The sequence below is a fragment of the Bos indicus genome, chromosome 4 (assembly GCF_029378745.1).
Source record: "Bos indicus isolate NIAB-ARS_2022 breed Sahiwal x Tharparkar chromosome 4, NIAB-ARS_B.indTharparkar_mat_pri_1.0, whole genome shotgun sequence".
NCBI lineage: Eukaryota > Metazoa > Chordata > Mammalia > Artiodactyla > Bovidae > Bos > Bos indicus.
Window position 1 is genome coordinate 93,922,145 of NC_091763.1, and position 11,337 is coordinate 93,933,481.

Sequence of the window (11,337 nt, forward strand, 5' to 3'; positions counted from 1 at the left end):
AGGGCAAATCTTCCATGATACTAAAAAGTGTTTCAACAACAGTGTGGGACATGGACCCACATCATAGGTAACCCAAACACATCATAAACCAGTAAGAAAGAGATTTAATTCTAACAGTTCTTCCAGTTTCTCTCCATCCCAGCACTGACCCAGGACCGTTGCTCGTAGTCAGTAAGAAGGTCCCACAGTATTCAGTGTATTTGTAAAGTTTGTAACTTGTTATCCCAGCTTAGAGCTTTTGAACTGAATCAGTCTCAGAAGCAAGAACAGTGAAATAAGACTGATATTTGCTTCTGGTTTTGGTTGCTGTTTGCTAGCAGTACTCTTGCCTGGAGAATCCCATGGACAGAGGAGCCTGGTAGGCTACAGTCCGTGGGGTCGCTCAGAGTCAGACACGACTGAGTGACTTCACTTTCACTTTTCACTTTCATACATTGGAGAAGGAAATGGCAACCCACTCCAGTGTTCTTGCCTGGAGAATCCCAGGGACGGGGGAGCCTGGTGGGCTGCCATCTATGGGGTCACACAGAGTCGGACATGACTGAAGCGACTTAGCAGCAGCAGCAGTGTGAGGGTTCTTTGGAGGTGTCCTGGTTTTGCCACAGGGCATTTGGCAAAAAACGTTACTTTATTAACTTTGTCTGTTTTGACCAGAAGACAGGATGAAAGTGATGATGGAGATCCACTAGGATGATGGAAGGGGGTCTTGGTCTTCACATATTCACATATACTCAGGCCCATTCCTACAGTCTGGATGCCAGGGACTAGAGCCCAGCCACACGTTGGTTAGGGCCCGCAATAAAATCCCTTGACCTGCTGCCCTTGAGGCTGTGCTGATGCCAGTATTTGGCATACCTTGTACCTCATACTAAACATGAGCCAGAGCCAGGCCTGACCTTGAAGGAGCCCTCAATCTAGGGCTCAATCTAGGTAGATGGGGAAGACCTAGCTACATGCATTAGCCAGACCTACCAGATTATATCCTACTGTCCAATGCTTACTGAGAATCCCAAGGAGGCTGCTCTCAGTATTGACTAGAGCTGGGATAGGCTTCCAAGCGGAGGGTTTTAAAAGGGAAGGTGTGGGCAGTAAGGGAATTCCAGGTAGCAAACAGCTTGCGCAAAGGCCCAGAGAAAGGAAGGTTACCAATGTGTTGGAGAATTGAGAATAGTCCAGGGTGATGCCCAGAGCACAGGGAATCAAGGCTGTAAGGGAAGTAAGGCTGGACAAATCACAAGAGTCCTGAATGCCAGGCCCAACATTTGAACTTTACTATAGGCTTTGGGAACCTTTTAACTAGCATCAGGGAATTTGAAAAGTTTGAGCTTGGGAAATGACATGTTACAGAAAGGTAACTTGGGCGGCAGAAAGGAGTGAATGGAAAAAGGAACTGACTAGAGAGATGTGAAAGCTGTTTGCAAAGGTCTAGGTGAAAAACATTGAAGCCAACAGCCTTCTGAAGCTGATGTATGGGCTGGCCCCCTCCTTCCCCTTTCAGGCCCCAGCATCTCAGTGTGAGGACTGTGGGCCATGCCTTCCATTCTTATTAACACATAGCAGGGTAAGCCTGGAATCCTAAAAACGCTACAAAACAGAACATTTAGCCTCATTTCAGGTTGCATCATAAAATGTTACGGTGTTGTATTGTGTTTGTCGCTCAGTCGTGTCCAACTCTTTTTGACCCCACGGACTGTAGCCCTCCAGGCTCCTCTGTCCATGGGATTCTCCAGGCCAGAATACTGGAGTGGGTAGCCATTCCCTTCTCCAGGGGATCTTCTCAACCCAAAGATCAAACCCAGGTCTTCTACATTGGTCTGAGCCACCAGGGAAGCATCAACAAATACTTATTTCCAAACTGTCAACAGTTATCCCTGGAAAACAATTAGATACAATTTAACGTTGTAAAATTGACATGTTATTTTATGTTTGATACTTCTTTTGGCATTAGGAAGTATGCTGGTAAAACATCCCTTTTTATAATTAATTTTTATTTTCATCAAAGTGATACACAGTTTTAAATGACAAAAAGAACTAAAAGACCTTTAAAAAAAAAAAAAAATATATATATATATATATATTTATATGTACCCCAGAGGCAACACTCCATGTTCTTTTTTCTGGTATGTATGTGTATTATTCTAAATAATAGTCATATTAATTATTTCTTGAGACATTATCACAATTTTCAATAACTCAGTTTCTATGTTTATATTGTTATAAACATAAAATTTTTATAAAGGTAAAACTTGTTCACTGCCACGACGAGTGGGTATGGTTAATCCTTGCTTTTTTTTTTCTTCTACTTTTTAAGGAGTAATCACCGGTTCTACCCAATTCTGGAAGACCCCTCGAGGTACTCTATCCCACAAGCTCATGCCACATCCCCTGTGTCCTCCAGACGTACTGCACAGCCCCCGTCCTGGGCCCTCCTCCTGTCCCCAAGATCCCTACAGTGGGTTCTCTGTCTCCTGGACCCCACAGCCACTTATTTCTTAAGTTTTCCTGTCTCATTTCTTTGGGGAACAACCTTCAGAGCTTCCAAAGAAAGTGTGCACGGGTAGCCGGCTTTTGCAGCCCTTACAAGTCTGAAGAGGTGTTTATTCTGTCCCCACACTTAATTGGCGTGGGTGTCATTTCATGGGCTGGAGAGAGAATTCTAGGCTGAAAGCATTTTCTCTCAGAGGTTTGAAGCTACTGCTCCATCATCATCTAGCCTCCAGGCTTGCTTTTGAGAAATCCAATAATGATTTCCAGTTCTTTGTATGTGACTTTTTTTTTTACCCTTTCTCAAATCCTTTGGGACCTCTGCTTTATCCTTAGTGTTCTGAAATTTTACAAAGCTGTGTCTTAGCATCCAGATCTTTTTTCTTCTGTTCTGCTGGGTATCTAAGGGGCCTTTTCAATCTGAAACTCATGTTTTTCAGTTCTAGGGATTTACTTGCAATGTGTCTGATAATTTCCTACCTTGTGTTTTTTCTAGTCTCTAGAAATCTTTTTTATCAGAGATTGGACCTCTTAAGGTCTCCTACTTTCCATCTTTTAATCTCTTCTGCTCTCTGGAAGATTTCCTTGACTTTACCGTCTCATCTTTCTGTGGAATGTATTTCATCTATTTGATTTCTTTAACAAATTTTCTCTCATTTTAATAAAAGTATCTGTTTGTATGATACAAATCTTTTCTGTCTCTGAAGATATTAGAGTTTAGGGCCATTTGTTTTTGTTTCTGCTCCCCACATTGTCTGTCGCCTCTGGGTTCCTTAAGAGTGAGGCACTGAAACACAGCTGCTGGGCTGTGCAGGGCAGAGCGGGGCGGCCTGCAGGGCTCGGGGTGGTGAGTATCAGGACTGTGTGGCAGATCTTTCATTGTCTCCACACCCCCGACCCCTCCCCTGCCCACCCACCAGATACCTCATAGATCTTTCCTGGGGCTTCTCCAGGTCAGCTTCTCAATACAGTGGATGAACTTCAGGTGTCTGGTCAACAAAGGCCTGGGTGTTGGGATTGGTAGGACCTGCTGGTCCAGTCAGTTGAATACAAACTGTCAGCTAACTCCTGTCTTTCACTTCTTCCTCTCAGTCTGCAGTAGCCCTGAGAACTCCAGGACACAGGACGTGCAGCTTCCCCTTCTTTAATGTCAGAACCACTTTATGTATGCTTTGCATCTCCCAGAAATATACTGGGTTGGCCCAAAAGTTTGTGTTTTCCCTAAGATGCTATTTAAAAACCCAAGTCAGCTTTTTGGCCAACCCAATATATTGCCATCTCTCATTCATATCTTTTTTTTTCTCCTTCACTATAATTTTTGTTTTATGAGGAAGAAGAATTTTATATGTGCATTTATTCTGTCTTATTTAACTGGAAATTCTTTTTTTTTTTTAATATGTCATATAAAATTGTCAGTTTTCCTTTCTTTGGAAGGACTGCCCTTTTCTGAAATTATTCACTTCCTCCTCTCTTTCTACTAAACACTTCTTTTTACTGTGAAATAATAGTGATATTAGGAGGTAGTTGGGATTTTTTTTTTTAAGTTGACCCCAGAATGTATTTAAATTTATACTGGTCTATGAAATCTAAAATCAGAAAACTAATGACCTAGGCTTTAGAAAAATAAAAAAGCTGACCCAGAGGAGAGGGACAATGGCCAGAAGGCAGGCTAAGTTTAAGGGAGAAGTTTTTTCAAGCTGAGAGAAATTTGAGCATAGGCAGAAAGAGGGTTGAAGAAGTCAGTGTAGCAGAATATCCAAGAACATGAGTGGTGGCCCCTTCTAGAGAGGAAGGCAGTCAGAAGAGACAGGCTTGTTGGGAGGAGAATTCGTCCCTGAGGGGTCTGTGCGAGCCTCCTAAAGTTGGAGAGAGGCAGGCAAGTGGGGTCATCTCTTGGCACATTGGGGAGGCCCTGTTCTGAGGCATGTTTCTACAACTTCTCCACATTCTCTTTCCTGATAGTCTGTTTTAAAGAATTAAAACGGGGTGGGGAAAGGGATGTATTTGTGCCTGGACAGTGGGTATGCAGTTACCTGCGGCTGCAGACAGTGGTACCCCAAGGGCTGGAGCCGATTGCCCTGTCCAGCCATCATCTGGGAACCCATGCGCGGCACTAACGGCCTCCCCTTTCTCCCCAGGACTGGTCCAGATCCCTGTGAGCATGTACCAGACTGTGGTGACCAGCCTCGCCCAGGGGAACGGGCCGGTGCAGGTGGCCATGGCCCCTGTGGCCACCAGGATATCGGACAGCGCAGTCACTGTGGACGGCCAGGCTGTGGAGGTGGTGACACTGGAGCAGTGACATTCAGCCATACCGTGGCATCATTTTCTAGTCTACTTCAAAATTTTTTACACGTTTGCAGAGGTGCAATCAAATGGAATTAAGTCTCTCGACTTTGGAAGAAAAGTTTTGTTAACCTTTTTTTTAAAAAGGAAGAAAGGCAGTGGATTTTGGAATTGCATTTTTTAAAAAGCACCACTCTTGATTTTCTGGGATTGGTGGAATAAGATACTGCGTTGTCAATTTCACAGTCCCGAAAAAGCCAAATTGTGGCAGGACTTCTTTCTGCGGAAACGTGTGTATACTTCGGTGTGTGTATGTGTGAGTGTGAATATATGTATATGTGTACATATGAATATACACATTTACATATATATATAAAGTATATATATATATATGTGTATGTATATATATATATATATATATATATATAAAAGAAACCCGCATGGAATTATCTGTATGAAATCAAGGTGAGCTGTGGAAAAATAATTCACCCAGTTTAGTGGGTGTAGGGTACGTGGCCAGACAGCCACCTGGTTTTGTTCATACCAGGGTCATGCGTTGAGCTACTGACAAACTCAGGCAGAGGTGACCATGCCCTTCACCAAAGCTGCCTCCCAGTGGCCACCCAGAACTCTCCCTGCTGGGCTCACCTGAGAACGGAGGTTCCGGATTGGGGTGAGGTCCAGAAACTGTGCTTGCAAGATCCAGGGGCCACGTGGTCTGGCAGCTGAGACGCTCCTCGGGCTGGCCCAGATGCTGACCTTGCCACAGGCAAATGAAATGTCTTTAAAGCTCCCAGGCAGGACCGAGAGGGTTTTCTCCAGCCTCCCATCTCCTCCCCTCCCCAGGAAACCTTCTCGGTCTCACAGCTATTAACCCGTCGCTTTGGTTTTAAGGTCAGTCCTGAATTGGTCATGTGTATGAACTGAGGGTGACAGAAGTGTTAAGGGTTTGAGGAGTGCGTGCGCGCTGCGTGTGCTTGTGGGTGTGTGCATTGTGGAGAGAGAATGAGGCGGTGGGAGGAGTTGGAAGGGGAAAGGAAGGAGGGAGAGAAAAATCTTTTGAAGACCAGGGTGCACCAATGGGAGCAACCTTTTTCCCTTCCTGTGACTTCCTTTAGCTTAACAGAGGAGACAAGAACTGACAGGGGCTCCTGGCGCGAGGAAGGCTGGTCACCGGACTGAGGGGCATTGGGGAGAAGAGGGCTGAGGGTGCGTCCTGTGCCCCTGGATCAGGCCCGATCTCAGAAGGGACCCTGCAGCTGTCCCAAGGTGCATCATGCTAGGCCCAGGCCCCACAGCTTCCTTCTCATGGCTGTTAATTGGTCTGGGTGTTCTTTGTAACGAAATTCTGTGATTTCTCAGCCACAAGCCCTGAGTCTCCAGGGGTTAATTCACCTGACTTTTTGACAGGCCAAATCTCTGCTCCTTGAGTACAGGGACGACTCTTCCTCCCTCCTCCTGGGCGCCCCCCCCCCACTCCCATGTGTGACTGTGTATTTAATGTTTGTTTTTTTTTTTAACGCGACATTAAAAAGATTCTTCACGTCTTGCTCAGCCTTTGAGAAAAGTTTCAGATTCTTGTATTTGCTTGTTTTATATAAAACTATCCAGTGTTCTTTGTATTTTTTTTTTCCTGTACGTAATGGGGGGAGGGAAGGGAAATTTACATAAAACAGTCCTAGTTCTACAATTTGTTATTTTTTTAATTATTATTTTTTATCATCGTTGTGAAACTGTCCAGGGGCTTTAAAGTCCGTGTTCCTTTGTGGTGAAATACCCTCCTGATAGTTTGAGAAATGCCAAGAAGAAGAAGAAAAGCAGAACCCCAGTAGCAGAGCATGGATTCTGTGTCGTTTTCCATTCTGTCTATTACTGCCTCATTCAATAAATAGTTAACAATGTGGCAACAGGAAGTGGAGCTGTTCGTCTGTGTAGGAGCACTTAGCCTCTTAGGAGCTCTCTTTTGGGGTGGCTTATTCTGCTTTGTAAAAGGAATAGGTGCTTCTATTCAAGCTCCGTGATCTTTGAACCGTGTTCCTTGGCGTTGTGGAGCCCTGTAAGGGGAGTGCAGAAGGGGAAGGGGTGGTTCCTGCCTGTGTTCCCTCACCAGAACAGCTCTGTTGAATCAGTTTTACAGAATGCTGTCCAGGGGGGTTATGGCGGGGGGCATCTAGTTTAAAAATTCCTAAAGATGGTTAGAAAACCTCTTCTCTGGAGTTCCTTTTTTAGGGGTTAATTGCATTCCACATTAAAATCAGGGTGGGTGGTGGTACTTGTCCATCTGTGTCCTCCCCACATGAGTGGTGTTCAGTATTGCAGTGGGTTTTCCTTCTTGAAGTGGGGGCCCCGTGCCTTTGTTCCCTTAAGGCCGCCCTCCTTGGCTTCCCTCACAGCTCACTGCTTTAACGTGGCAGCTGTCATTCTGCCCCTACCTCCTGCCACGCCCCCAGCTTCGGGCCCTTCCTAAAGCTCCAGTGGCTTTGCACTCCCATGCTCGTGCCCGCTGCTCTCCTCAGCTCAAAACGATGCTCTCCTTGCCACCTCCATCACCCTTCTTTCCTTTTGTTAGGTGTTTGGGTCTGTTTCCTGGTAATAATGATTACAATAGTTGAATGCGGGAGGCCAGAGATGTTTTCCTTGCTGACTGACGGTGGCTCCATAAAGCCAGTGCCACCCTTCTCCCTTCTTCTTGCCCAAATGGCACATCATCATCTATTGTCACCAGAGAGGGTGAGCCAGAGAAAGGACTGGTGGCAGCCAGATGAAGCAGACATCATTGCCATTGGGCACCCTTGCAACAGCTGGCTGTCTAGAGTCCCTCTGTGGGGATGGTGTCTCTCCATAGGCACAGTAATTCTGTTTGCCTGGCAAGACCCAGATGCTGCCTGTTAAACAAGCGTGTGTTGAAACTCTCTTTGGTGGGGCTGATGGAGAACTTCATTTCTGTTACTGCCCAAATCACAGCAGGAGCTGCTGACTCAGCTGCCTGCAGGGCCCCGGCAGGTGGAGTCAGTGAGTAAAGCGGAAGCCGTTCCATTGTGAGAGGGGAAGGAGTGATGGAGATGGGCAGAGTGGAGAGCATCTCTAAAGAGAGTGGCCTCTCCTGAGTGCTAGTGGACTGTCTCCAAGCAGGAGGAACATGGGCCCTACAGTCCTGACTTCTAAATTTTCCAGAGAAACTGAGGAGTCCAGATTTGTGCATGAATCTCCTGATTTCAACAATAAATCAAAAGTCTTTTACATACTCTGCCAACAAAAGAAAACCCACCTGTAGACCAGCTCTGGCCCCAGGCGTCAGTTTTGCTTTAGTGAATGCCTACCATGTGCCAGGTGAATGAAGCATAGCAGTTGCCCAAGAAACAGGATGAGACGAGGAGATGTTTTTGTGTGAACAGACCGCGGCAGCCCAGCGTGATAAGGTGCCATCTGGACAGAGTGATGTGGCAGAAGGGGTTCTGTTATCTCATTTTATCTGCTGAAGGGTCCTCTGCAATAAGTAGTTTATCATCTAGGCTCCAGACAAGGATCTGGTGCTCACCGAAACCAACTACCTTGGGCTCGGAATTCTTGCCTTTAAGTCCTACATCTGAGAAGATCCATTGGCGATGCTGGTGACCACTGGAGCCATCTGAACTGAGATGAGTGAGCCGAGGAGAACCAGAAGGGCAGGGAAGAGAAGGGACTACTCACCCTGTAAGAAGAGCCCCAGCTGCCAGTGTGCCCTGGGCCTCACTCAGACCCAGACAAGGCTCATTTCCAGCCACTTCTCACGTCGAAGAGGGCCTGCTTCTGCATTCGCCTTCCTTCCTATCCGCTGCTGTTCCTCTTCTCTCCTCATCAGCACCCTCCCAGCCCCCTGCAAAGCATCAGCTGTGGATGGAGTAGCTCTGGGCCTGTGGTAGGCCCTTTTGGTATCGGGGGGAACGTCGAAGCTTATCTGGAGCAGAAGCTTCGTGGGCTGAGGAAGACAAGCCTACATTTCCTCTCGCACCTCCATCTCAGTGGGCTGTGGGCCGCCCAGGTCCTCAGACCAGGCCAGCCTGTGGCCTCCGCACAGCTCGTGCTCAGATGCTAGCATCAAGGACACCCATCAGTGCATCCCATCTGGCCTCTGCTGTTTGCTCCAGATTGGCAGCTCTTGGAGAGGATCCACCCGGGACAGTGGAGACAGCCCAGAGGAAGGAGGCGCACAGAGCGGGGAGATAACGGCGTTAGGACTGGACTCTGAAATAGCTGGAGAATTCTGCTCCCGCTGCTGCTGGGTCCCTGAATGAGTCCCCAACCCACTCTGAATTTGAGTTTCTCCCTCCTGAGAAACCAGTGGGCTGTTAGCGGATGTTTGTTGAGTACTGGAGTGTATTTCTGAAAAGAGTTGGAGATGGGAGGGCAAAGGTACCAGGATAATACTCATCTGCAGAGCAGGGCCAGGACCCCCAAAACCCAGGTCTTCCAGAGCCACCTTGTACGGTAAGGACAGGCCTGCGCCCTAGCCCTGTACAAAAGCCTTCGTAGCTCTAGTTTATGAGAACCATGGCCTATCTGCAATTCAGAGTGTTGATATGGTAGCAGTTAAAATAGTGAGCACTTGTACAGCTCTTACAGTGTGCCTTGTTCTAAGAGAGTTACTATACGTTGTTATTTATTAGTCTTTGCAAAAGCTCTGTTACTCCCTACTTTACAGATGAGCAAACTGAACCACAAAGAGGTTAAGAGGTAGCTTATTTAATACTTGGGGAGGGGAGCTAGAAATATTCCCCAAACTTAATGCGCTTGTCAATAAAATTGTTGGTGTAACTTAACTGGGTCTCAACTCAAATTTCTTCTGAATTTATTTACCCTTTAAGAAACTAATAATTGTCAGTTATTAAATGGCTGCTCTGCACAAGACACTATGCAAAATACTTTACACCTTTATTTCTAATCCTTTCCACAACCTCAGATGGAGGTTAGATTCCATTTTATAGGTGTGGGAGCTAAGACTTGGCCAATTCCGAGAACTAGTAAAGGAGAGCTGGGGTCAGACTAATAAGCCTCCCTCCAGAAGCTCAGCTCTTTGTGCCAAGCTCTCAGGGGACAGGTGACACAAAATGAGCTGCACATCTGGATTCCCATGTTTTATATATAGAACTTATGGCTGTGCTGGGTCTTCATTGCCTTGCAGGCTTTCCTCTAGTTGCAGCAAGAGGGGATAGTGTACGGTTGGCAAACTCCAGTTGCAGTGTACAGGCTTTTCATTGCAGTGGTGTCTCTTGTTGATGAGCAGGGGCTCTGACATGCGGGCCTTCAACAGTTGTGGCCCACGGTCTTGCGGCTCCCAGGCTCGAGAAAACAGGCTCGATAGTTGTGGCGCACTGGCCTAGTTGCTCCGCGGCACACGGGATCTTCCCGGATCAGTGATTGAACCCAGGTCTCCTGCATTGGCAGACAGATTGTTTACTACTGAGCCACCAGGGAAGCCCCTAGATTCTCATTTTTAAAGGAACCTCCGGCTGAGTCCTGAGCTCAGCCCACATGCAGCCTCTCCCAGTGGTCAATGTGTTCTGAGCAGGAGTTAATGGTCCTTAACCCGAGCGTGCCATACCAGGAGCATCCTCACAGTGGCTGGGCTTTTTCATCACATGCACACACCCATGCACGCACGCACACACACCCGAACACACACAGGAACTTGTATACAGGCAAGCAACCACTACATCCCACTGAATGAGAGACCTTAGTTTCCCGGGGGTTCCTTATTCAATCAGAAAATCCACAGAACCCCAAAAACATCCATTCCCACATTCTCATTACTTCCAAATAGTTCTGCAAAAATCCAATGTTAACTTTGTTAAATGTAAAAATAATGTTTGATGTAAAAATGTTGATTTTATTGCTAAGAAAAATCAGCCCTGTGAGATTGTGCCAAGGGTGGAGGGTAGTGAAGTTGCTGGTGCTCGAACATTCTTGAGTATGAACAGTCACGTTACGTTTTTGTTTGTTTTTTTTTTTTTGTCTGCACTGCATGGCATGCAGATCTTAGTTCCCAGACCAGAGATCAAACCTGTGCCCCCTGCAGCTGAAGCTCAGAGTCCTAACCACTGGACCACCAGGGATGTCCCACGTTATGCTTTCTTTAAAAACACCAGGGGGCACTTCCCTGGCATCTGAGTGGTTAAGGCTCCAAGCTTCTACTGCAGGGGGCACAGGTTTAACCTCTGATCAAGGAACTAAGACTCCACATGCCAGGAAGTGTGGCCAGAAAATTTAAAAACTAAGTTAAAAAAAATAAATAAAACCAAAAGCCCCAGGGCCCAAAGTCAGAGAGAGATCAGTTAATATTAAAACCCAGGAAGCTCTGGGCAAGGAAGCCAGGCCAAATCTTGGCAAAGCTGGGTTGTGATGTCTTCAGTTAAGCCTAAACCTCAACCAGTCTTTGGGCTCCCCTGGCCCTTGTGTGCAAGAGACCTCTAAAGCTGGGAGGGACATTAGCCATCACCCATCATTTAGGCCATGAAGTTTAAGCTTACAGGCACGGAGAAGCCCAGGGCCCTGTGACTGGTGGCATTGTTCCCAGACTTCTGACAGTGG

At 46.7% G+C, this 11,337-nt stretch overlaps 1 protein-coding gene across 7 annotated transcripts in view; it reads left to right on the forward strand.

Moving 5' to 3' along the window:
* Nucleotides 1-9,569, forward strand: part of NRF1 (nuclear respiratory factor 1) — a 130,754-nt gene extending 121,185 nt beyond the window's left edge. For 4 of the 7 annotated variants that reach the window (XM_019959069.2, XM_019959072.2, XM_070788158.1 and 1 more), the window contains 2 exons: nt 2,312-2,353; nt 4,623-9,569. In XM_019959069.2, the coding sequence (XP_019814628.1) occupies nt 2,312-2,353; nt 4,623-4,786 (206 nt within the window). In that variant the 3' untranslated portion in view covers nt 4,787-9,569. Of the gene's footprint in view, nt 1-2,311; nt 2,354-4,622 lie in introns of those variants that run through there. The other 3 variants (XM_070788159.1, XM_070788162.1, XM_070788161.1) reach the window with 3 other exon arrangements.
* The last annotated feature ends 1,768 nt before the right edge of the window (nt 9,570-11,337 follow it).